The sequence below is a fragment of the Zophobas morio genome, unplaced genomic scaffold (genome assembly GCF_036711695.1).
Source record: "Zophobas morio isolate AGI-343-1 ecotype UQ-CSIRO unplaced genomic scaffold, CSIRO_AGI_Zmor_V1 ptg000402l, whole genome shotgun sequence".
Taxonomy (NCBI): Eukaryota; Metazoa; Arthropoda; class Insecta; order Coleoptera; family Tenebrionidae; genus Zophobas; species Zophobas morio.
Genome location: NW_026972506.1, coordinates 115,843 through 143,125, shown reverse-complemented (window position 1 = coordinate 143,125; position 27,283 = coordinate 115,843). Strand labels below are relative to the sequence as shown.

Genomic DNA, 27,283 nt, shown 5'->3' with positions numbered 1-27,283 from the left:
AATTTAACATGCCAGTTAATATAAATGGAGATAAAAAGCCCTCAGGGGAGGGTAGCTAATTTTAATTTTTTTTTGTGCCTTATTTTCTTGGTAAAATTTGTTGTGTTAATAAGGGAAGCCTAAATCCTAACACATATGTACTTAGTATATTTTGATACATATTTTCCTACCTTGGGTACGCTTATATATTTCCGCTATTCACTGCCACTACCCGTGTTAGTGTTATTCACTAGTGCGTAAACCGAGGCGCGATCAACAGACGCTGGAAGAATTAAAAACGACTTTTCATCTTCAGGTTAGAAAAAAGCATGTCTGGCAGTGCCATCGCTGCCAGACCTCCGCGACCAATGTAACTTTCTGGTGTGCGACTCCCAGATGAGTTTATTGGGACGAAGGTCACTAGGTTGCGCAGTGCACTAAAGCATGAAAAGAAACCGCGGTGAAGCGCACACAACTATTGTGGCTGCAAACACTACCCGTAATAGCTTACAGTGCCCAGTTATATAGCACTACCTAAATTTTAAAAGTCCACTTCTTTTAACATGACAATGACGATTTTATAAGCCTCTCACTTGTCGCAAAGACAACTTTCGAACAACGGCAAAAGCAGCTAACATTATGGCAATAACCCTGTCAACAATACTTGAGACAATCAAGAGCCTGGAATCTGTTTGCATGACTTTTATGCCACTGACACTCCGCCATAGTCAGCTTTCGTGCTGGAACGCAGATTGTGTCCTACCCGGGAACGTAAGTTGCAGAAGTTAATGGAGCGCAAAAGAAATGACCTGTTTGCTGTTAACGAGACCCTTCGTTTCCTTAGTGCCTCCGATTAAACGTAACAGTTAACACATAATGTCCTATCTCTACCAGTCCTGCATTGGATTGAGTCAGCTGGAATTTTCTTTGCTTGACCAGTTAGGGACCCGTATCGGCGATTGCAGTTTATAAGTCCCCTAAGTTCCAAGCAAACCACTAAAACAGATCTTGACCTGTGGTATGAGGGGGCTTTAACTGCAAGCATCTTGTTTGGAAACAGTCGTACCAAAACTTAAATCGCTAAATACTTGAAACTTACATCGATGAGAGCGGAATTCGCGTCGTAGGACTAGAGTTTCAACGCGCGCGGTGGAAACGAAACGTCAGACAAGCTAAATATCGCAGTTAAAATATTATCATATTTTAACGACAGCTGAAATACTTTTAGTACTTTTGTTTGACCAGTTCTGCTTAAAGTAAGGGACGCAATGAAGACACCGAAACATTTACCAGAACGTTTCGAGCTCGCCGAAAATTTCCAACCTTCATTAGACTTTTTTAACCTCTTCGGCGTTACCGAGGACGCCCACCCTACTTAAGGTTGCTGGATTTGAGGGCGCTGTAAATATGGCATGCCATACCGCCACGATGACATGTAAGAATGAGTACCTACCAAAACGCCCGCCTCATGAGCTGATAAGCCCTTTATGGTGAGCGCCGACGTCCACTCAGAGTGGGCATTCTAGCCCCACAACACCGCAGACATATTAGCGCCTAATTAACTGCCCCAGAGCGTTGCGAAGAGTCGTTGGCCCACCAGAACCGCCCTTAAAAGACAAAGTTGAATCATATATAAAAATCTGGGGACGACTGCTGCCGCGTTCCTTACTGGCACACCCTAATTTCTTTTTGAAGACGGCGACTATGTGACAAAAGATGACGTGATCACCTCGCTCTTCGACGTGTACCACCTGCTTTTTTGTTTTCAGATAAAATAATTTCTGAGCCGAACCTTTTTGCTGATGCCGAAGAGCAGTTTGGAAGTAAGGAGATTATTTAAAGCTCTATTAAGACAGAAAGTACCCGATCCCGAGGGTATCATCAATGTGATGTTAAAGAATGCGGTAAACTATCTATGTTGCCTTATTGTGATATTTTCTAAGGACATTACGACCATTCTCTACGCCAAACGGATACAGACTTGTCATTCTCTTGTTAGCAATAGGCATAGTAGCTAGCCCTAATACTGCACCGTTTAAAAGCTTTTTTTGACGCAAGTCATGCCCTGAGAGAGTTCCAATTTAGATTTCAGCAAAGTTTTCAATGACGTAAAAAGCTCTCCTCTTTCAGTTTAAAGAAGACGACAGGCACCGTCTTCCTTAATGTTAGCATAAGGCATTGCTCTACAAATTGAGTGCTTTAAGCCTCCCTTCCCTTTTTTTCAAAGTACTCAAATTTTAACTTAAGAATTGTATCTATAATACACGTATTAGCGATGTGTACTCCCTCCGGGGCTACAAACAGGGGATGAGGGGTTCGCAAGGCTCTTTTCTATCATCCTTGATTTTTGAACTTTACTTCCGCCACGTGCTACCTCCCGGCTATTAAAATAAAATTTAAGCAGATACAAAATAAACATACACAAAAATAAAATTAAAAATTGCCAAATATGGAATGGGCAACAGCTAGTCAGATTATTGATGGCAAAAATTAATTTTTGTAAACCCAAAAAACTTAAGCTAATTACAAAAATAAGGAAGCTCATTGGACGAGATCTGGAATTTTATTGGTCGGCTGTATCCGAAATTTTACTATATAAAAAGGAGTAACCAACTAATACAGACTTTTTTTAGTAATCTTTTTAACTTAATCACCGGCAACCCTCAAACTTAACTTGCCTTATAAGGGTATGATACCATAATTACACTTTTTTAATGTCACCGATTGCGTCAGTGTCGGCTGTACTAACCTAGTGTACCGCCAACTGGTGCCGGTGATAAAATTTTATTATTAATACATAAAAAAGCAGAGCTCGTATAATCCTGTAGTAGCACCAACAACGAAAAAGAAAAATAGAGATCGTGAGTTGTTTTATTTATAGGCGATAAAACCTTCTATACACCTTTACAAAAGGTTAAAAAGCATTTTTATTTATGTAACTTGTTTAGATTAATTTAAAATTTTTTTTTTAAAGAAACATGTTTAATTCTGTTCCATTTAAAAATTGTTAGGATTTACATAGCCTCTTCCAAAAAATGTTTAAAGACTACCTTTACTTTAAAAATATAGTTTATAATGTTTTCAATTGGTTTATCTTTCAATTATAATTTTGGTATAATTTACTTTTGTTTAATGTATATGTAGGTTGTTTGCGCTAATTTATAATACATTGCACTGGCCTTCAAAGGCAAGATAAACCAATTGATGTTCCCGGGAGAAGAAAATTATGGGGGTCATCAATGACAATAATTGCTCATGGAGGCCGCACGTTAATTATGTAAACGGCGGAGGTCAAGTCGGCGGCTAAAACCTCGTGCACAACAATCAACGCTTGTATGTGTTTTGTACCAGGTCAATAATGACAAATGCGTCTGCTACCTGGGTCTAAGGCCCACCGGTAATTTACTTCCTTCCAGTTGGACAAAGCAAACTGCTACGCCTCCTTCGGGGTGCGCCGTGGTTTGTTTAACACAATACCTTATTTTTTTAATAACGACTTACTCAGCACTCCTATCGATTACTGGAGCTCAGTTATGAACCAAAGTACGGCGCACGACGCTATCATTGACCTCTTGTTTCAACACAAGCCTAGATCTAGCTATACTCATCCCCCTGTTGAGGGCTCCTTTGAGCACGAGGATATGTTTATTAATATAAAGTTATCTCAAGCCCTCACGCCTTAATCTGATAAATTTATCCTTACATATATTTGTATCTTTTATATATTTATATAACATTATATTAATTCATAACAATTCCTTTTAGGTCTAGCATGAATTGCGTATTCAAACTGGCTTCCGTAACTTTCTAATATTTTTCACCTGTATCAAACCCATAACCTTACCATCTGAAAACCATATGGAATATTTTTGGACCTTTTATAAAAATTCATATCTAGAGAAATAATGAGCAATAAAAGTTTGATTATGCTCCGAAATCTTTATTTATATCCCCCCCCCCCCAAGTTTCTTTCTTATTGGAAGACAGGTGATGTTGAAGAACATTTGCAAAGCATATATATTTAAATATGTGCGAAGGTGCGCTTACTTTATATTGCCCCAGAATGTTAAGTTTTAACGTTTTTTTTTTGGTTTTTATTAATTTAATTATATATCTTATTTCAATAAAATAATTTTATTATAATTAGTGTTATTTTTAATAGTTTTTTAACTTAACATAATATTCCGATGCATATTGCTATTTTTTTCGTTTTACTAACACGTTCTAACAATTAACTAAAGAAGTATTATTTCACTTTAGATTATATCGCGCAATATCTAAGTTTTCAAAAGAAACTATATTTACTTTTTTTATATTGTTAGTTTCAAATCTCTTAAGCGTAGTTCACTAGGATTAAATTATAGCGCTCGTTAGAAAAATAGGTTGAGAATGAATAAATAAATAGTTTATTAACTTAAACTGCGCTTGCACAAGAGTTTGAAATTGCTTTGGTAGGCAGGACTTTCAAATAACATAAATATAAGATTAAAAGCGTGCCCCCAAATAGTTTAAATTCCAAAGAGAGGTACTAAACTCAAAAGTATGATCTTGTGTACAGTCTCTTAACAGTGGGCTGTAATTTAGATAAAATCTCCGATTGGATTTAGTTGCGTCCTATCTCAAAAAATATCTAAAAAATAATATTTTTCTTGATCCCATGCCACGCAATTTGTTAGGGTTATTACCACACAGTCGCCAGGTTAACGAGCTTAAACTTTAAAAGTACTCAGAAACTTAAATTCCAGAAAATTTAAAATAAATGTAATAAGTACAATATCTCAATACTATAATAGTTAAAATATAAATAGTAAAACAAAACTTTTACGGCGGTACTTTTAATTTTGTCGCGATGTATTACGCCAATTTCTTACTTTTTATTTAATTATTTAGATGTTATATATAATAAAGTCATTTCTTTCTGTAAACTGCTTTTTCCTTAATATATCAACCAGATTTTTATAAGTTAACAATATTTATTTGCTAACGGAAGATTTCCGAAAGTCTGTGTTTTGTACCATGTACCTTAACTCAGGAGTATAACTATCATTCTGCATGGGTCGCAAGTACACTTTATTGTGTGCCTGAGCTTAGGTGCTCTTTGCCTTATGTGTTTGGAGGTCAATGCTGCCTCTGAGTGGACGCTAAAGTTATAGTGAGACATGTTTTTCAAAATATTGAAGATTAAAATATAAAGAGCGCAACCGGAGTGAGAACTTAGACTGGCATGAACTTGACTTAACATTTAATATGGTATGTAACATGTTTGGGGAGTTAAAATAATAGATAGCTACCGCCTGTAGCTTACGCATAATATAGTTAGCTGCAGGTAACATATATTTTTAAACATGGCCCAAGTAAACGTAAATTTCAATACTAAAATTTTTTTCTTATGAAAGTTTAAAAAAGCACTAAAACGAATTAATCATTTAATTTCTGTTAATATAATGAGTTAAAAACGTATCTGTATTAGTTTTTTATTGTAACACTTCCATTAAACATTTTTACACAAATCTTCTAGCAATATCAAGCAAAACTAACTTAATATTAGAAACGAGTCCTATGTATTAAAATTTTCCTAAATTAGCTTACTTATATAAAAATATATTAGAATTATTAAATTATCCTAAAAATTATATTATACAAAGAACAAATAAATATAAAGTTAATGCTTAAATGACCAGTTGATTCTACAGTGCGAGCTAAGGGCAATCTTAAGACGTGTTTGCTGTGAGAGTGGTAGGGCGATGTAACGCGTGGCCTAAAAGTACTACCATGATTTGTATAACAGCTCAAACATTAAGCTAAGCTGATTTACTTTTTACTTTTACGCTTACATTTTTAATAACAAAGAGCTAATAACAATAATAAGTACTTTCGAAGATGAATTTATAAATATGAGTGAAAGTTTAAATGACCGTTATAGTCCTTCTCAAGATCTCAGCAATCCTTTACATAGATTTGTTGTGTGTAAAAAAAGCGTTAATAAAACGTTTACAGAGCTTTTAGAAATCGTTAAAGATACAGGTATATTTACGTCATTTTTTTAACATTAATTACAGAGTTAAAGTTTAAAATTTTAAATTTACGTTAAAACAAATCTTTGATTTTATTAATTAAATAAATAATTTGTTTATTAGGTTTTCTTTTTTATTCTTAACTTTAAGCGTAGAAGTCTATAAAAGAGAAATTACATTTAGATAAGAAAAATAGGATAATATTAATTCGCTTTTAAAATAGTTTAGCTAACTTCGTTACTTAATTATTGTAAAGTTGTTTATATTATTTTTTATTATGTATTATTTATTTGTTACTATATTAAATTATTGTTTATCATGTATTTTATTTTATTTAAAGTTAAAAAAAGAACTTTTATCATTGTAATTGGAAGCTTTAGATTTTACCTACTAAAAAAATTTAAAAATGAACGTATCTGAGTTTTATTTTTAGTTTTTTAAAATATTAAAGCAATATTTTCTCTATAAAAAAAGTTTAGAAATTAAGTTATGAAAAACTCTTTAATCCCTTTGTACTCGAAAAAAGAGGAAATGTTTAATTTTTTAATTTAAACTGTTAACCGTCTTTTTTTATATATTTATCTAGAAGTTTTTCTTGAAAATGCGCATAAGTATCTCGTACACTGCCCTCCACTCGCACAGCCATCTCAGCCGCCACAGCATAATTCAAACTTTGACAATGTTGCAAGAATCTCTTTTATAAACGAAGAATTGCTAAAATCAATAGATTTTTCTAATTCTCAGCAGAAAGTTATAGTCACTTATTAAATACTCAAACTTTAATCAATTTATTTTTTTTTTTAAAAAATTTTTTATAATTTTATATAAATTTTTAATTTTCTTTAATTTTTACTTATAATATATATTTTTTAATTTTATTAAGAGTAAGATTTATGCAAAGCACTTAAAAAATATATTTTTACTTTTTATTATACGAATGAAATAAATGTTTTTATTACTTAATAGAGAGAAGTACTGTTATTTGTATATTTCTTTCTATTATAACTTTTTTTATATTTAATAAAAAGAATATATGAAATGTAATATTTATTATTATAAAAAATAAAAATACAAAAAGGAGAAAGGAATTTATTAAAAGTTTTATTTTTGTTATTTTGTTAAAAAAATATGCAAATTATTTTTATTAATTTATAAAGCTGTTAATATTTATCAAATTTTTTAGGGCTATAAAAAATTATGAACTTTAATAAAAAGATTTTTTTTAGAATTATAATAAATAAAAAGTTTTCATTATAAAAGTAAATTTATAAAGTTATATTATTGAAACTTGATTTTTAATTTTTTGCTTCTTTACTAACTTTTATAAAGATGTACAATTTATATAAATATTAGTGGAATTAATAAAATATTTACTATTATTATTAAATCTTCAAGGAGTTTTGGATATTTGAATTAGTTTTATTATTAAAATAATAATAGACTTGGGCAGTAAAAAATCAATAAAAGTTATAAACTTCTGAAGGAAGTAAAAAATAATTTTTTTATTACTTTTAATTTTTCTTAATATTTTTATATAAAACTTATAAATAACTAAAAAAATTCTAATAAATTTATATTTTTAGTAACATTATTAAAAATAATATAAAATAACATTGATATAATATTTTTAGATTACTATTTATCAGTTATAAATAAGTTAAGTAATTTTTTATTTTTGTATTACGTTCTTAATAGTAAGTACAGTAAATACTTATTATTTATTATATAAACTTTCTTAAAAAATTTTTACTTATTATAAAAAACTTAAAATTAAAATCTTTTTTTTGGATTAAAAATAATAAAAACAAGAAAAATAAAATATAAAAATGTATATAATTTATTTTATAATTTTATAATTTAAACTGATTAATATCAAAATAAATAAGAAAAAGCAAAAGTTTTTATAATTGAACGTTTTTGTTTTTATTATATTTTTTTATTAAAGTTTAAGTAAATATCAAAAACTTGCAGGCAATAGTTTTTAACTTTTTTACAACTTTATAATAATTTATAGTAAAAACTTTTTGTATAAATTTTTTTATATTTATTACAAAAATATTTTATTTTTTTTGTTTTAAATTTCTTGAAGTTAAATAAATTAAGTAATACTTACATTTTTCTTATTATTAACAAAAAAAAGTTTTGAAATAAAAGAAATATAGATATCCTTTGTTTATAAATTTTTTTTTTAGAAATAATCATATTTATATTATTTTTTAATTTAAAGAATTTTTTTTAATATAAATTATATGAATTTTTGGCATTCTTTAGTTATAAATATTAAAACTATATAATAACATTATTTATATTTTATACATTTTTAAAATTATACTTCATTATATCAAATTTTATTATTAATTGAAAAATATTTGTAATATATAAGAAAATATATTTTTTTTGAGCTTACTATTTCAAAATTTAAATATTTTATTATAGTAACTTTTTCTTGCTATAAATAAAATTTAATGTTAATATAAAAATATTTATAAATTATTTTATTAAAATAATAACTTTTTTCTTAAAAATAACAAATTATTTATAACTTTTTTATTTCATAATATATATTAATAATTAAAAGTTTTTCACTATAATCTAGTAATAAAGCAAGGTATATAAGTATAATAACTATAAAATAAAACTTTTAGTGTTTTATTCTTGAAAATAGAATTTTTATATATTTAATCTATTAAAAATTACTTTTCTATTGTTTATTATAATATATTTTTTAGTTTATTACTTATTTTTTAAATTTTTTTAATATCTAAAACAACTTTTATTAATCATCTTTAATTTTTTTTTCTTATTATTTTTTATTATTTCTTATATTCTATAAATATATTTTTAATGGTATATATATTTAATGGTAAAACTTTTATATTTTCCAGTTTATTTTTTTATTGTACTCCAGTTGTTTAATAGATTATTATATATTTTTTAAATTTTTATAATATAAAAGTTAACTTTTATTAATATTTAGTCATTTATATAATTTTTTATATTAATTTTATAATGTTCCTTTTGTTATTTTACTATTTAATAAATAATGATATTATATTTTATAAGAAAAAATTACTTCTAAGACATAAAATTTTTTTAAAAATTTTATAAATTATTACTACTTTTATATTTGTTCTTGTATTATTATATTTTATAAGAATTATTATTAAAACTATAATACTTAAGTTATATATAACTTTTTATTTTATAAATAATATAAATTTTATTAATTATTATATTTATATAAAATATTCACAAATTTTTTATCCATAAAATACATCAGATTCAACAGTTTTGTCTCGTTATTACTGGCATTAGTAAAGCTTTAAGGCGAGATTTTATGAAAGTTGTATTTGTTGGTCACACTTCCAATGGCAAGTCGACGGTTATTAATAGCATGCTTGGCCAGCTCATTCTACCAATAGGAATTGGTTAAGCCTTTTGTATATATAGTCCTTTTTTTTAATGAATTTATCGTTTTATTGTGGTTTTTTTGAGTTTGATTTATTATTATATATAGAAACTTTGTATTTTCTTATATTAAAATAATTATTGTGATTTATAATAAAGTAATAACCTTTTTTCGTTATATTAATAAATTATTAACTAAAAAAGCCTTAAATATTTTTTAATGATAAAAGCTCGAATTATAAAATTTTAAACATAATATATTTTTACTATATATTTTTTAAGTTAATATATAATTAAAATTGATAAACGAAGAATTTTTATTGTATTTATAATATGTGTTATTTAAAATATATATTATAATAAATTTATAAAAACTTAACTTTTTTTAAAAAAAATATATATTATATTAATTTTTCTTAAAGTTAATATAAATATTAATAACGATAGAAAAGTTATAGCATATTAAAATATATATATTATACCACATGTTTAAAGTTATTATATAAATTAATAATGGTATAAAAGTTTTAAAAAGTATCTTTTGTTAATTATTTTTTTTATAGTTTATATTTATATAATATAATGCTTTTAAAAAGATTAATATTAATACTAAATAACGATATAAAGGTGAAATAATAATTATCAATACAAAATTTTTTGGACCAATTATATTATAAATTTAAGAAAATTAGTTTATTACGAAATACTTCTTATCTACACTACAATCGCTTAACTTTTCACTAACAAAATATATAATTTTTTAAAGTTTATATTTATTAAGAAAAAGTTTAACACAAATTAAAATATAAATAATAAATAACAATAGAAAAAGTTAATATTTTTCTAAGAAAATTATTTATTATATATTTTTTTATTTATTATGTTATCAATTGTAGTTGCTTAATATTTTTATTATATTAAGGTTTTACGTGTAAAAATACTAACTTTTTATGTATTTTTACTACAACATTAATACTTTTTTTTATAAATAATAGAACACGCTGCAAATTTTTTTAAACCGTAAAAAATTATTAATAAACTGATAATTAAAGAAATTTTTTTATATAAATTATAATGAAAAACAATAAAAATGAGAAAATATTTAATGGGTTTATAATCAAGAAGAGTATTAGTTTTTATTGTCTAGTAATAATGTTTATTTAAGAATAATATTATTAACTTTTTATAAAAGATTATGGAAGATTAAAATATATGAAAACTTTAATATTAAAATTTAGACTTAAAGAATTTTAAGTTTTTTGAATATTTAATTTTTATTTATTAGGAAAGTCAACTTTTTTTATTTATTATTTTATTCAAATATTTTATGGCTTTGGTTTTTTTTTTATATAAAAAAAGAATTTTTTAATAGAATAAAAAATTTTATTATAAAAACACCAATCGTTTCTGTTCTTTAACATATTATATATAAATTTTTAAACTTTTTTAAGCATTATTGGGTGGTAGTTATTATTTTTATTAACAATAAGAACTTCGTTTATGCTTAAAAGAAAACAATTGTAAAAATTTTTTTGAAAACTTTTAAAAGCATTAAGAAAAATGTTTTCTTTTTTATTTGAACAAAACTTTTATAAACTTTATAAATCTTTAAAAGAAAAATGTTATTTTTTTTAAACTATTTGTATAGTATTATACTATTATAATCGCAGGACACACCACGTGCAGCTTTTGCTCGGTGCATGGCACTGACGGAGACGCTTATATGATAGTTTCCGATCCTTCCGACTCTTGTCCTGCCAAGGACGGCCATATGAATTCTCAGGAAAGTTTGTTATCGGTATTGAGCGAATCTTCTGAAGGTTTATTTATTTTTTATTACTTTTATTAAATTCATTACTCATTTTTTATTTTATAAATATTTATTATTGAAATTTTTTTGATTTATTATTTTTATAATCTTTTTTTTGAGACGCGCAGGTTTATAGTTATTTTTAAGTAAACATTATATTTTTATTATATTCTTTATAATTTTGTATTTATTGTATATTTATATTTTTATTAGTCTTATTTTTATAATTTTTTTTTATAATTTTATTGCTTTTAATTAATTTATTATTATTTTTATTTACTTTTATATATTAATATTTCCTTTTCACTTCTTTTATATAAATGTATACTTATTTTTATATAATTTACTTTTTATTTATGCTACTATTGTGTTATAAATTATATTTATATATCTCTACTTTTATATAATTATATATCATTATATCATTGCATGAAAAAAATATTTATTTATATAAATATGTTATTATGGACTGCTATTAATTTTTTTAATTATGTTACGTTATTATATTTTTATCGTTTTACATTCAACTTATTAATATATTATATAGATATTATATTGTTTGTTTTATTAAAAGTATATTTATTAACGTATATATTATATTTATAAAGTTTATATACTGGTTTATTAATATCATTATTGATATATTCATTATTATTATAATAAAAATGTTAAAGTAGACTACTTTTATAAGTTTTGTATATCATTTTTGTTATTATTAACATTTATTATGTTCTTATTGTTTTCATTTTGATGTATAAGATTATACACTACTATTTTTGTAACTCAAAAATTTTTATTATCCATATTCTTATATTATTATCGTATTATAAACTTTTGCTATAATCTTTTTTTATCAGTTTACTTATTTTTTACACTTTTTCTTTATAAAATTATTTATATAATTATTAGTTTTTTTAATGAATATTTATTATTCAACAAAAGATATCTTTATTTACTATTAAGAAACTTTTTTGTTTATTATTATAAACATCTTATTTTCTATTAAACTTGTTTTAGTTTATGATATTTCAGTTTTATTTTTTATTATGTAAACTGAATAGTATAAATAATCTAATTACAAGAAAATATTACAAAAGCAATATATAAAACGTAGCCAATTTTTTCGCCTGTTCAAGAAATTTTTAAAACATGTCATGAAATACCTTATTTTTTGTTGAAATATTTTGCATCTTTTCAATGAATTGCTATGAAATAATGGTGAATAGATAATCATCAGAAAGAAGGTGATACTGCTTCAATTAGAAAAGACAGTATGAAAAAGTTTCGTTGCAGCCTTACTAATGTTGCTCAGGTTACTGTTTTCATTAAAAATAAGTACTATTTATATTTAATGGTAATATAATAATAATAAATAATTACAAAAAGGTGGCAAGCGCTGTCAGCCCCCATTCCACCAATCCGACTACAAGACGCCTCGTTAATGTTTTTTGGCAAAAAAATAAGTGCAAATTATTAAGAGACGAAGTGGTATTGATAGACTCTCCCGGTATTAATAAATATTAACAACAACAATAACAACAACAACAACAACAACAACAACAATAATAATAATAATAATAATAATAATAATAATAATAATAATAATAATAATAATAATAATAATAATAATAATAATAATAATAATAATAATAATAATAATAATAATAATAATAATAATAATAATAATAATAATAACAATAAAACTATAAAAAAGGGCTCGACCTTGATAGTGATTATAATCGCTGGATTAACGATTATTGCACTGATGCTGATGTTTTTGTATTAGTGGCCAACGCAGAAAGTACACTCAAGCAAACAGTCCGTCTTTTCTTTTATTATTACTATTATTATTATTATTATTTATTATTAAAGGAACGGGAGTTTTTTTATAAAGTTTTAAAAAAGTTATCAAAGCCCAATATCTTTATGCTTTATAATCGTTGGGACAGTTCTGATATGGAACATTTTATTGATGAAGTATACAATCAACATTTGCAGAAAGGTATAGTAATAATAATAATAATAATAATAATAATAATAATAATAATAATAATAATAATAATAATAATAATAATAATAATAATAATAATAATAATAATAATAATAATAATAATAATAATAATAATAATAATAATAATAATAATAATATAATCATAATAAAGCTATTGAGTTTTTATCGCACGATCTCGGCGTTGTAAGGGAGTCGGATATACAAAATCGAGTCTTCTTTATTTCTGCTAGAGAAATGCTACTATACCGCACAAAGCCAGACTTTAAAAGTTATAATATTCTCTTCATTATTTATTACTATCAACATTTATTAATGATGTCTTTTTTATTATATTTTTCAGAAGAAACTCTTTCGAAAGAAAGTTTGAAACGTCTTGAAGAGTTTAAACTTTTCGAGCAAAAGTTTGAAGAATGCATTTCTGCCTCGGCCATTAAAACAAAGTTTGACGGCCACTTGAGTAGAGGGTTGCCTACTATCTCACTTTTTATTGACTATTTTATAATATTTTTGTTGGGGGACGTTTTTTTCCCTGTTTATTATTACTCGATTTTTTGGGTCTTTTCTTTTTTTTTTCTTTTTTTTTGCTTATTTAATGGTTCATTATATCATATTTTATTAAATTGGTTTCTTTTTTTATTTTTTTAATTATGAGTGGTTACTTATATTCATTATAATTTTTTAGCCTTTTGTTTGTTTATTTATTTGTAATACAAATTATGTATACTTATTAGACTACTCTTTACTTTAGCGTATCTTCTTGCTTTAGTTCTTTTATTATTGGATGATTTTTGTAGTTCATTACATTAATTTATTTTGTAGTTTTATTATATATACTTCTTAAATTTTATTGATTTATCATATTAATAATTTCTCTATTTTCATAGTTTCTTATATAATTTCTAATCGTTTCAACCATTTAAAAAAGTGAAGTTTTGTTAATTTTATTACTTCTGTTAATTATTTTTATATAAATCATTTTAAAAAAAAATATATGACGTTTCATTATTTTTGATTCCTCTTTCTCGGTTTACTTGGACCGTATTTATTTTTTATAAAACGATACGTGTGGACTATTGGTTAATTCCTTACACTGTTTTTCGGGAGTCAATTATTTTTTCGATATATATATATATTTATTTATTTATGTAGTTTAGACATCGCCATTATGCTCGAAAACTTAACGAGCAAAATATTAAGCGCGGCCGTTTTATCGAGAACGCAATGCCATTTGCGCTTAAAAGATAAACAGCAGCAACTGCAGGCATTTTAATTATTTTAATGAATTTTTATGTATAATATTTTTAATGAAAATTTCAGTTTTTAAGGAATAAACGAAATGAAGTTTTGAGCATGTGTAGAAAAATTGTTGAGGATTATTGCGCTAAAATTCGGTTTTATTGGATCTTTATAACTTTTTTTTGATTAGAAGTTTTTTTTTATTTATTATTTTCTTTATTATAATTTAAGTATTGCTTTATAAGTTTTTGTTATTCTGTTTATTTTTAATATATAATGACTTTTTTATGTTTTTTAATCTTGTAAATATATATTCTTAAAACTTATTGTTTTTTACATTTCATACTTCATACATTTTTTTTATTTAATAATATTATTTATTTATACTTTCATGATTGTTATTTATAAGTGTATTACTATTAGATTTTTAATTATCTTTAAATAATATTTTTTATGTATATTTTATTAAATTATACTTTTTCACTTTTTATTTTATATATTTTTTTATATATGCTTTAATATATTTCTATTTTTTTTAATAATTATATTATATTTTAATATGTAAAAGTTATTCATTTATATAAAGTTTAAGTTTTTGAACCTGAAGTTATTCTATGAATTTTTAGTATAATCTTTAATATAATTTTCACTATATTTTTTATATTATAGCGTTTATTATTATTTTATTAATTAAAAAAGTTTTCTGTAATTTTATATATTAATATTTATTTATTTATTATTATTTTCTAATAAAGAGAGAATTTTAATTTTTATTTATTTATAATTTAATATATATTTATTATTTTCTTTATTCTTTAGATAAAAATTTTATTTATACTTTTTTATGTTTTTATATGAAAATTTAAGTTGTTTTTTTTTTATATTTTAACATTTATTTATTATTTTCTTTTTTAATTATATAAATTATTTTTTTTTTTTAGAGATTTCAAAATTTTCTATATATATCAATATATATCTATTAACATTTTTATTTATTATATAATTATTATTAGTTCTTTATGAGAATTCAAGTTTTCTTATTCATATTTATATATACTATAAATCTATTTATTATATTATTATTAAATTTTTTAAAAGAATTTAAGTTATTTTATTATATACTATAATATATATTTATTATTATTTTCATCTTATATAAGAATTATTATTAGTTTTTAAGAAAATTTAGGGTTTATTTTTTTTATTATACTTACATGTATTATTATTTATTATTATAGAATATAATATTAGTTTTTTATTTATACTTTTATATATTTATTACTTTCTTTTTTTATAATATCATAATTACTATTAGTTTTTTAAGATAATATAGTTTTTTTCCTTTATACTTTATATATATTCATTAATTTCTTTTTTTATTATATAATAATTATTAACTTTATAAGAAATTTTAAGTTTGCACTCCTGTATTTCTTTATTTGCTTTTACGTTACTTTTTATATTCGTTATATTTATTATTACATTTTAACAGAAAAAAGTTTAAGTCTGAGCTTATATATTTTTATATACACTTCAATATATTTTTACTATATTTTCAAATTATTCTCTATTTTTTTAGAAGGAATTTATATTTATTTTTTATTAATTTTTTTTTTAAAGAGAAAAAGTTTATTATAGGCTTGTATTATTACTTTTATTATATAATATATTTTATTATATATTTTTATATTTAGTATTAACATTTATTATATTTTTTTGAAAATATTTTAGTATTACTTTTATTATTGTAATTTTTCTTACCTTTCCTTTTTAATAAAAAAATATTCAATTTTTTTAAGAGAGAAGTTTAAGTCTGAACTCGAAATCATTATTTCTAATGAACTTTGCGGGATTGTTCAGCGTTTTGATTATGCTGCTTTCCACGCGGATGACGAAAGTTTGCTTATTTTTAGTAATCGACTAAAAGTAAATAAAAGTTACTGTTTTATTTTTTATTATTATTTTGGTTTTTGAAATATTTTTTTAAGTTATTTTTTTATAAATTCGAAGTATTTTGTATACTATTATTATTTTAAAAAAAATTTAGTTTAATAAAGTTTATTATATTTTTAGTTTATTTTGTTTTTGTTTTTTTTTCATATTCTGTATCCTTTTTTTAATATTAAATGATTAATAAAGAGTTTAAGAAGTTTATAATTATATTACATTTTAAAAAGTTTTACAATATTTATTAAAACTTCATTATTTAAATAAGGTTTAGTATTATTCTTTTATTTTGTTTCTGTTTATATATATTTTTTTTATTCTTTTTTTTTATTAGAATAAATGAAAAGGAAAAGTTTATTATATATACGTTTAACTATAAACGGTTCTTTTATATTCTAAAAAAAAGTTTAGTGTAGTAAAGTTTATTATCTTTTTTGGTTTCTTTTTTTTTGTTTATATCTATTTTTTATTCTGATTTTTATAAAAGTAAAGGAGAAGAATAGTTTATAGTTTATTTGTAATATTAAATATTACTGAGTTTACTTTTTATAAAAAATTTTTTTTAATAAAAGTAGTTTTTAAAAGTTTTATTTTTGTATAAAATTTATTAAATCATTAGAAGTTCATAATTTTTTTTATGAATAAATAATTATTATTATTGATTTACGGAATAAAAAAATTAATTGCTCATATAAAAGTTCTTATAAATGTTTATTATTATTTTACTTAAAAACTTTTTAACTTTAGTTTTATATAAAAGCTTCACATTAATTTTTAAAAGAATAAGTTTCATTAATATTATTGCAAAAGATTTTAAATAAATGAAGTTTCGTTATTTTTTTTGTAAAAAGTTATTATGTTACTATAAAAGTTTGCCAATAATTTTTTATCCTAAGGGTTTTTTATTATAACGTTTTCAATAAAGCTTTACTTTTGTCTAAAAATTATTTTTGGTAAAAGTTTACTGTTTCTTGCCTTTTTAAAGTTTACGATTTATCGAAATCAAAAGTTATATAGTTTTTTATAATAAATAAAAAAAGTATAAAGTTTTGTTGTTTAACTTTTTTATATACTTTTTTCAACCATTATAGATACTTAACGAAAACTTTTATTTAATAAATATAAAAAAACTATACTATTAATAGTATATACTTCGTAATTATTATAAGGATTTTAGTCTACCATAAAGGAAAAAAGTTGAGTTTCTATATTTTTCATTGATCTGTGACTTGTTTTTTAAAATTTTGATATTATTATTTTACATAATAAAGTATTTATATTATTGTTTATTTTTATTATTATTATTATTTTTATTATATTTAATAAAAGAAAACTTTACTTTACATAACTATAAAAAATCAGCGTTATACTTATTATTTTTATTTTTTAATGAAAATTTTTATAAGAAACTTTTATTAATGATTACTATTATTATAAAAGTTTATTTTTTTAAAAACTTCTAATATTATTTTTATATAATAAAGTTTATATAAGAAACTTTTATTTTTATATTTATTAGGATTATTTGAGCGTGCAACTTTGCGAGTTACTGAATCGCAGCTGCTTTACTTCGATGAATGAACTTTATTATTCCTTACAAAATAAAATGGTACTAAATAATTCTGCTTAACCAATTATTTTACTCCAAAAGCGTGCATGTTTCCTTTTATAGTGTTACTTGCTACACTAATTTTTTACTAATTTCTTCATTTGTTATATATTTTCTAACTTTTGTATATAATATTTTTAATGAATCGGATACTATTTACGACTTTTATTGGTTGGTGGTGTCGTCGTTTTATCTTTTATAATCTTTTTATTATGTTAAATAAAATTTATTTATTGAATTTTTATTAGTTTGTTGAACTTTTTATAAACTTTTCAATAATATTAGAGATTTCATTATTTTTTCAAGTTTAAAATATTTATTATTTCTTTTTTGTATCATTTAACGCTTGTACTTTCCTTTTTATCAGATTTTTATGAAGATTCATAATTATTATATAAAACAAATATTTTATTTTCATATTATTTTTTGTTTTAACTAAAATTTATTATTTTTTATTATTTTTTTACGTATTATTTTTAGAATATTAATTTATTTGTATAATACAAGTTTCTTTGTTTTTTATGGGTGTACCGTTATTTTTTTTTGTAAAGTTTATTTTCGATTTTTACATTGTAGCTTTTTTTATGAAATACAAAAATATTATGCTTAAAGATTTTAAAGTTTTTTTTTAATTGTATTATTGAAGTTTATAATATTAAATAAATATTTTTTTTAAATAAATAACTGCTATTATTTACTTTTTATTATAATTTAAAGAATGTAAATTTACACGAGATACAAAGAAATGTTTGTAATGTTTTAGGGGTTTTGTTAGTTAATTTTGTGTATATTTTTGTATTATATTTTTCTTGATTGGTTTGTTTTTTAGATTTCACTATTGTATTAAGATTTAGTTGAAATTTTTATCAAAGGTTGTTAAAATTTTTACGTATTATAACTAGTTGTCAAATATTTCACTATTTTTCATGCGTTGTTATCTATTCATTAAAAATTCACTTTTTTTAATCACTGACTTTCATAATTCTTATGTTACTAATTCTTAAATATTTCACTATTACTTGTGCATTGTTATTTACTTACACTAAAAAATTCAGTTGAACTTTTAAACCAATAATTGTTCATCTTTTTAAAGTATTATTGTATATTTATTCACAAAATTTTTTGCACTTGTTTGATACTTATTTAAAAAATTTAATTGAAAACTTTTTAAACCAATAATTGTTCATTATTATACAGTATACAATAATGTATGGATGGTTTATTCACTACTTTACGTGCGCTATCTCATTAATGATTTTATAGGTTGGGCAAGTAGATGGCATCCTCGATGCAAACGCTATTGGCTTTTCACCGTCTCCTTTAAACTTTCATATGCCGACAACCTCCGACAATTTGTCATTTATCCAGCAGGATATTTATTCCGCTTCTGATTCGTCTACTCTGCGATCCCCCATTCACCCAAATTTGTTTTCGCAAGATTTATTGGACGATTTTAAGCCTCATATTGACTTTTCTTTTTCATTGGGTTTCCTTATTATTATTATTTTTTTATTTTTATTAACTTCAAAATTTTATATTTACTATAATAATCTTCTTCATTAATTTTAGTTTTTTTATAAACTATTCTTATTCAGGTTGGCGTTCATTAGCACCACGTTTTCTTGGAACTTCCACTGTGAATTTTGTTGATAACCTTTTATTACTTTCAAAGTCGGATAGAAGAAGAACAATATATAATAATAATGAAAATAATAATCATAATGATCATAATAATCATAATAACTATAATAAACAAATTATGAATACTTATGGAAAGGGAGTTTTAGGAAAAGTTGCCTTTTCACTATTTTCTCCGAGTTCTTTACTTCCTTTTATGACAATGGCAGCCACGCTAACCACGAAACCAACGTATTATCTCTATATAATAAACTTTATAATAATTTTACTAATGAAAATAATAATGACAATACAAAGAAGGCAATCCTTAACAACTGTACACGCTTATAAGTTTTACGCTTATGTATAGTTTTCTACTTTATAAGTATGATTGTATTTGCATTTTCATTAGTTTAATCGATCGTATTAAAATGCACTTTTGTCGGGTTTGTGTACTTAGGGGGCGCTTTGAGGGATTAATTTTGCTTGGTGAAAAAAAAGTTTTATTAACTTCTTATTTGGCGAATAAATATTTATGCGCTAAACATTAAAAAAATAGGGAGCATTACTTTTTTCATGATAATAGAAGCCTCTATAACTTTTTTCGTTACTTTTTTTTTATTAATACTTTTCCTTAAATTGAACCTTTCTTTTATTAAGGTTTTGGAAACTTGGTTTATCTTTTGTTGGGATGTTTTCTTCACTATATTTATGGGAGTTTCTAACATATACAAACTCGTCAAAAGAATTATCTTTTAAGACGCAGTTCGCGCGCCATGCAGGTCGCGTGTATCTTGCAAGAATAGATATTATTGCTTCGAGTAAGTCATATACTATTTCTTTTTATAAACTTTCACTCTTTTTATATATATATCTTTATGAATAACTCAGTTTTAATCCGTTATAATTTTTGATATAAGCTTTTTTATATGTAATAATTTTTTATACGTTTTCACCGTTTCTTTTATTATAAATTTTTAAGTATATAAATAACTTTAATATAAAAATCTATATATATTCACATAATTATTTACTCGTTTGTGGTATATGCTTTATATATTTTCTCTGTTTTTATAAATTTTCTATTAAACTATATTCTTTTTATTTTGTTTATTTAATAAGTATAAACTTTTATAAATAGTAAGTATAGTAATTTTTTATTATTACGTTTTCATTATTTATTAAAATTATTGTCTATCGTAAGAATAATTATTAATATTTCTGCTTTTTACTATAATGTTGTATTTTTATAATAATAAACACCCGATTGCAATTAAGCGTTTTTTTGAAAGTTATTATTTAATACCAGACTACTATAATAGCCCACTTATCTCATAATATTGTTATATTCTACCTATATATGTAAATTGTACAAGAATACTACTTTTATCGCACTTTTTTTATATTAACTATCTATTTAATATATATATATATATATATATATATATATATATATATATATATATATATATATATTATATTCCAAAATTATCATATTGACGTACCGTTTATTATTTATTTAGAATCAGATTACTTTTATTAGCACATTTTAGTACCAATATTTTTATCGTAGGCATCAGTACTTTTTACGCTGGAATTGCTGAATCGAAAATACTTTCTTTGCAGTACGAAATTGATGAGCATAATGGCCAATTACAGAAAGAAATTGGTAGCAACAAGTTTTATTTTACTTTATGTTCTTTTTTTCTTTTTCTATAGAATTTCAAAAAAAAAATTTTTACTTATTTATTTACTTGTTAATATCCTTTTATTTTAAAATTTATAAATTTTTTTTTTCTTTGTGGTTTCTCATTATGTAGAGGAATATTGTTATTATCATTATTATTATTTACTAAACTTAAAAAAACCTTTAACACAATAGAATTTTTATTATTTTTTATAAATTATTATATACCTTTTTATAATTATTTTTAATATTTATTAATTTTTGATTAAAAAATTTTATATTATAATTATATTTGATTTTGCTGTATTTTTTTATTCTTTTTTTTTAGTTTTATTATATTTATCATCAACTTTATTAAATATATATAATAAAACTTTCTATTATTTTTGTTTATTTTCTTATTTAACATTATTTTTTTTAATTTTTTTACTTAAAATAACTTTTAATATAATTTATTTAACAGTATTCTTTTATTATTATCAATTTATTACTTTTTTTTTTCATAAAAAATTTACAAAGTTGTTTATAATTGTATTACTTTTTTTGGTTTTAAAAACTTTTTACATTATTTTAAATATAAGATTTTTTTTGTTTTCATTAGTAAATAAAGTTTTATTCTACTATTTATTAAATTATTAAATTATTTAAAACTTCTTTTAATATATTTTTACTTTTTTATAAAAATTAACTCAATACTCAACTTTTATTTATTATTATTAACTTTTTATTTGCAATGATTTTATTATATATTAATACGCTTGATGGGAATTTTTTAATGAGGACCAAAAGTTATAATATATCAATAAATAATTATTATGGACCCTAAAAAAAGAAAAAACATAAAAAACTATTAATTATTATTATCCAAAATTTCGTAAGAGTTTTAATTATTATTCATTAATATTCGCATGATGAAAACTTTTTTATGGTTTCTATGAAACTTTTAGCCTTAAAAGTTATAATAATCATTAATTATTATGAATCTTTTTAAAGAAAAAATTTATGAAACAATAAATTATTTTTATGCAAACTTTTACAAGTGAATGGATATATTATTTATATAAATATTCTTAATAACAAATTTTTAAGATGTACTTAAAATTTTTGGACTCAAAGTTATAATTATCAATAATTATTATATGATATGCAAACTTTTATAAGTGATGGAAGATCTATCTTAAGTTTTTGGGCTAAATAGTTATACTTATCAATTATTATTGTTATGATATGCAGACTTTTGTAAGTAACGAACTATATTATTAAGCTTTATCATGTTTTGATGAAATTTTTACACTCAAAAGTTATAATAATCAATAATTATTAAGAAATGCAAACTTTTACAAGTGATGGGAATTTTTATTATTATTTATACATTTACTTTTGATAAAACTTTTTAATGATTTATATAAAATTTTTTAGTCAAAAGTAAATATTTTTCATTTATAAATATGAATTTGTTTATAAATAAATTTGTGTATTTTTACTATACAAATTTGATATGATTAAGGATTTTATAATTTTTTTATAAACTTTTTTATACTTTTTTTACACCTATCAAATTTATCTCAAATTTTATTATTTTATTTTTAATACTTCGCATGTTTAAATGTTATAATAATATAAATATTATTATTGTTATTACTTTAACAAGTAAAAATATGCAAAACTTCATAAATATATTATATAAACTTTTTTATCTACATAAAAAATATTTATAACGTTTAAAAAAATTTCCTTCTCAATTTTTTATTATTTTTAATATTAATTTATTATTCTATTGTAGTTTATAAAATAATATTATAATTTATAATTATTTTTTAAATTTGCTCTTTTTTTGTATTTTTATATAAAAAATTTATATTTTTTTTAAAAGTTTTGATTTTGTTTTAAATATACAATATTTTAATGAAAAGCTCAGCGGTTCGCGTTTAGCGTTTTTTGAATAAAGTTTAGTTTAATTTTTATGATTCCACAACTTTATTAGTGCAGTTATTACAAAACACTATAAGTTTTTAGCGATAAATTTTTTTAACGTAAATAATTATTATTATTTATTTGCTTGTCATTTAAACTTTTACTATACATATGAAAATATGTTTTTCATATTATATAAATGATATTTTATATTATTAATATATAAACTAAATTTTGCAGTATGTAAGAAGTTAAGATAAAAAGTGTATTTTTTTTTAAAGTATAATAAAGTTTATAAAAAAGTTTGATAACGATTATTTTTTCATGAAAGTTATATATATATATTTTTATTGTTTCGAATTTTTCCAAAAGTTTTAATAATAATAATTAATAATGAAAAGCTTTGAAATTGATATAAACTTTTTATTTAAAACATTAATTTTTTTTTTAAAAAAAATAAAAAAGTTTTGTAATGATTGGAACAAAACTTTTTATTATTTAATACAATAATGAATAATTTTTTTTAGTGAAATTTTATTAAAAAAAGAATAAAAGAAAATATATAAATAATTATACATTTTTTAATAATAATAATAATAATTATATATAGGAAAAAAGTAGTAAAAATAATTTTCAATTTTTATGGAAAAAACTTTTTGTTTAATAAAATAATAATTTTTTTTAGTAAAAAAAACATAAAATTTAAATATTATTTATTAAGTTTACATTATTTTTTAATAATAAAATAATATTCATTAAAGAAATATATAATTCAATTTTTATTGAAAACAACTTTTTAATCTTTAATAAAATAATGAATAACATTTTTTAGTAAAATTTTATTTATAGTATTCTAATTTTTTAGTGTACATTATATTAATAATGATAATAATTTGTTTGAAAGAAGTAAAGAAATATATATCTCAGTTTATAAAAAAACAACTTTTGTATGGTTTTATAAAATAATGAATATTTTTTATTGTTTAAGTTTTTAGATAAAGAAAGAGTATGAAAAGTTTTTATAAATATATATTTCTTTGTGTATAATAAAAATTTATAAAATTTTATTATTAACATTATTTTACACTAAACTATTAATAATAATAATTTTTTGAAAAAAGTAAAAAAAAGTATTATTCAGTTTTGCATAAAAGCAATATTTTTATTGAAATCTTGACTCGAATTGTGATAAAAACTTTTTGAATTGAAGAATATAAAATAATATTCTTTTACTTAAAAGTATATATATTGTAAATTTTTTATAAATATTATATTTTTTAATAAAAAGTTTAATATAATATTATATTTCTTGAAAGCATATCTTTTTTTGATTTCAGAAGGATTTAAGTAAAAATGTAAAAAACTTAGAAAAACCAATAATAAAAAAGCAATCTAATAATGCTCTATATAAAAAATAAGTTAAAATATTTTTTTATACATATATTTAAAATTATAAATTATTAATTTTTTTATTGAAATATTTTCTATAAACTATTTTTTATGTTTATTACAATTTACTTATAATTTATAAAACATTTATAATATGTTATACATAAATTTATTTTTTCTGTTTCTTATATTATTAAAATTAGCTATTAACTTTGTTATAACTATAAATGAATGTTATTAAGCAACTTGAATTAGGTCGAATATAGTGAAATCTAATAAAATTTTTTAAAATTCAACTAAAACTTTATAATTATTAAGAATTTTGATATAAATTTTATTATTACTAATTAATACAATTTTACACTTATAAGTTTTGTTTATTTTATAATAGTTTAAATTTTCTTTTTAGAATTTAATTTTGTTAAATTATGGAAACTTTTTTGGATTACTAATTACTGAATTATTTTTTTAAAATTCTATATAAATTTTTTAAATTACTCTATTGGTAAATATTATTTATTTATTTATATCATTATTAACAATATAAAAATAACTTGGATTTTTTACGTTTTTTGTTTATTTACTTTTTTAGTTTTATAAAGTTCCTAAGTTTAAAATAATTATAGATTACATAATTATTATAAATTTTAAGTAAAATAATTTAATTTTTATTATGGTTTTTTTTTTAATTTATTCAAAGAAATAGATTTTGACAACCTTCAATATTTAGAAATTTCTATAATTAATTTTTTTTTAAATATTCTTCCTTTGCTTTATTTTATATTAATTTAGTAAATTTAGTATTTCTCTCGGAAATTTATATTATTTCTATATATAAAATTTTTTATAGAATTAAATTTATTCATTTTAATTAGTCATTACAATTTAATATGCCGTATACTTTTTTAAAAATATGAATTTTTTAAAATTATTTTTAAAAACTTTTTTTTTACCAAAAATTTGTGAGTATTTTTATGTTGCTTTTAGTAAACTGTATCAAAAAATTGTTATAATTTTTACATAAAAATTTGAACAAGTTTATAATTATTTTTGGATGGTTACAATAATTTTTAATATTTTTTTAAAATAAATATTTATAAATTTCATTTGAAGGCGCTCTGAAAAGCGAGGAAGAAAGTCTAAGCAGAATATTAAACGAAGCGCAAGCCATAAATGAAAAGTCTAAAGATTGCATTACTTTGCTCAACAAATATTATAACACGTACATCTTAAATAATTTTTCGGATGCTGATGGAAATTTTAACACTGAATTTGGTTGAAGAAAAAAATTATTAATTTTTTTTTACAAAGTTGTTAATAATATACTTTTGAGATCAATTATAAATATTAAAGAGATGAGTGCTAGCTTTTTTTATTACTTTGTTTTGCGTTTTTATTTCCTTAAATCTTTAAATTAAGTTGAAACTAATTAATAATATATATAAAAAATATTATTATTTATATTTTTGTTATATAAGTTTTGAACTTACAAAAAAATCAAGCAATTAAAAACTTTTTATGACTTGTCTTGCATTCTTAAATGTTCAATTTTATAAGCTACTAATAAAAGTTAAACTTTAATCACGACATAACGTAGTGGAATATAGGAAATAATAAAAATGGGTAAGTAAGTAAATTTTTATAATTGAGAAAATTATTAATTGTCGTAAAATTTAGATTTAAATTAACTGGTTATTGATTTTTACATCTTACTAATGTTTTCATGACTGAGAGAAGTTAAAGATTCATATTAAAAATTAAATTATATTAATTAGTTATTTATAAAATAATAGTAAAATTAAAAAAAAAGTGAAGCGTTATCTTTTGGGGTAAAAGTATTGTTCAAAAATAAATCCAAAAATTTAAGGCTTTAAGCTGTTGATTCCGAAGTTGACTCTGCTAAAGCCGGTCTTAAATCATTAAAGTAACTTTTAATTATTAACTATTTTGACATACTACAGTCTCTATGTTTTCTATAAAGAAACGTAAATACAGTGATTTGTTATTAAATTATAAGAATTAATCTTTTTTTTTTAACAATTAATTTATAGACCTTTCTGCGTAAACTGTAGCGGTAATAGCTAATATGTTATATCAGAGAAGAAAACTGGTTTAGTAAACAGATTTACAGTCGCATAGGAGAGTTTTAGATTCTACAAGTATATATAAACTAACTAAAAGCGATGCCTCGCAAAGGATGATTAATCTTGGTCTTATTGCTTATAAGGCTTTTTTGTTCTATGAATTGTGCGGATGCTCGGTAATATCGGGATACTTGTAAGGCTAACCTGCAATATACACTTAAATAGAACAGAACAGGTGTTTTTGATGAGGTTCCCAGTGGTTACCTTTAGAGCCCTTTCTTCGTTGAACCGGCTTAATCTTTTAACCGGTATCGGTCTGCGTACCGCGACTTCAACGAATATGAACGTACCCAATTTATATGCAGCGACTGTGCAGTAGGGCTTTGTATAGATTCCTGTTTTAAAATTTGCCATACTCCAATATATCGAATTAAGTAAAAAACTCTTTTGAAAATAGCCTCTCCAAGCTCACTTTTTTACAAAATGTAGGTATACATTTGTACCTGGTAAAGAGTTCAATACAACCCAATATCCAATTAGCAGTAATACTAGGTCATAACCGATGATATTTATTAAGG

At 21.7% G+C, this 27,283-nt stretch overlaps 1 protein-coding gene and 2 long non-coding RNA genes across 3 annotated transcripts; all 3 read left to right on the top strand.

Moving 5' to 3' along the window:
• The first annotated feature begins 9,344 nt into the window (after positions 1 to 9,344).
• On the top strand, positions 9,345 to 13,488 carry LOC135120629 (mitofusin-1-like). Its single transcript, XM_064044968.1, has 7 exons — positions 9,345 to 9,421; positions 11,072 to 11,221; positions 12,438 to 12,523; positions 12,598 to 12,718; positions 12,926 to 13,029; positions 13,084 to 13,188; positions 13,453 to 13,488. Exons 1-7 carry the CDS (start codon positions 9,388 to 9,390, stop codon positions 13,486 to 13,488), a joined length of 636 nt encoding a protein of 211 aa, XP_063901038.1. The 5' UTR covers positions 9,345 to 9,387.
• A 4,436-nt stretch (positions 13,489 to 17,924) lies between these two features.
• Positions 17,925 to 19,714, top strand: LOC135120612 (uncharacterized). Its single transcript, XR_010278664.1, has 3 exons — positions 17,925 to 18,014; positions 19,278 to 19,500; positions 19,610 to 19,714. It is a non-coding gene; the product is annotated as an uncharacterized LOC135120612 (long non-coding RNA).
• A 94-nt stretch (positions 19,715 to 19,808) lies between these two features.
• On the top strand, positions 19,809 to 25,844 carry LOC135120613 (uncharacterized). Its single transcript, XR_010278665.1, has 4 exons — positions 19,809 to 19,883; positions 20,292 to 20,452; positions 21,205 to 21,300; positions 25,735 to 25,844. It is a non-coding gene; the product is annotated as an uncharacterized LOC135120613 (long non-coding RNA).
• The last annotated feature ends 1,439 nt before the right edge of the window (positions 25,845 to 27,283 follow it).

Coding starts and splice junctions, on each gene's coding strand:
- LOC135120629 (XM_064044968.1), top strand. CDS start 9,388: ATGCTTGGCCAGCTCATTCTACCAATAGGAATTG. Junction 9,422..11,071: donor CATTCTACCAATAGGAATTG/GTTAAGCCTTTT, acceptor TTATAATCGCAG/GACACACCACGTGCAGCTTT. Junction 13,189..13,452: donor TGGAACATTTTATTGATGAA/GTATACAATCAA, acceptor TATTTCTGCTAG/AGAAATGCTACTATACCGCA.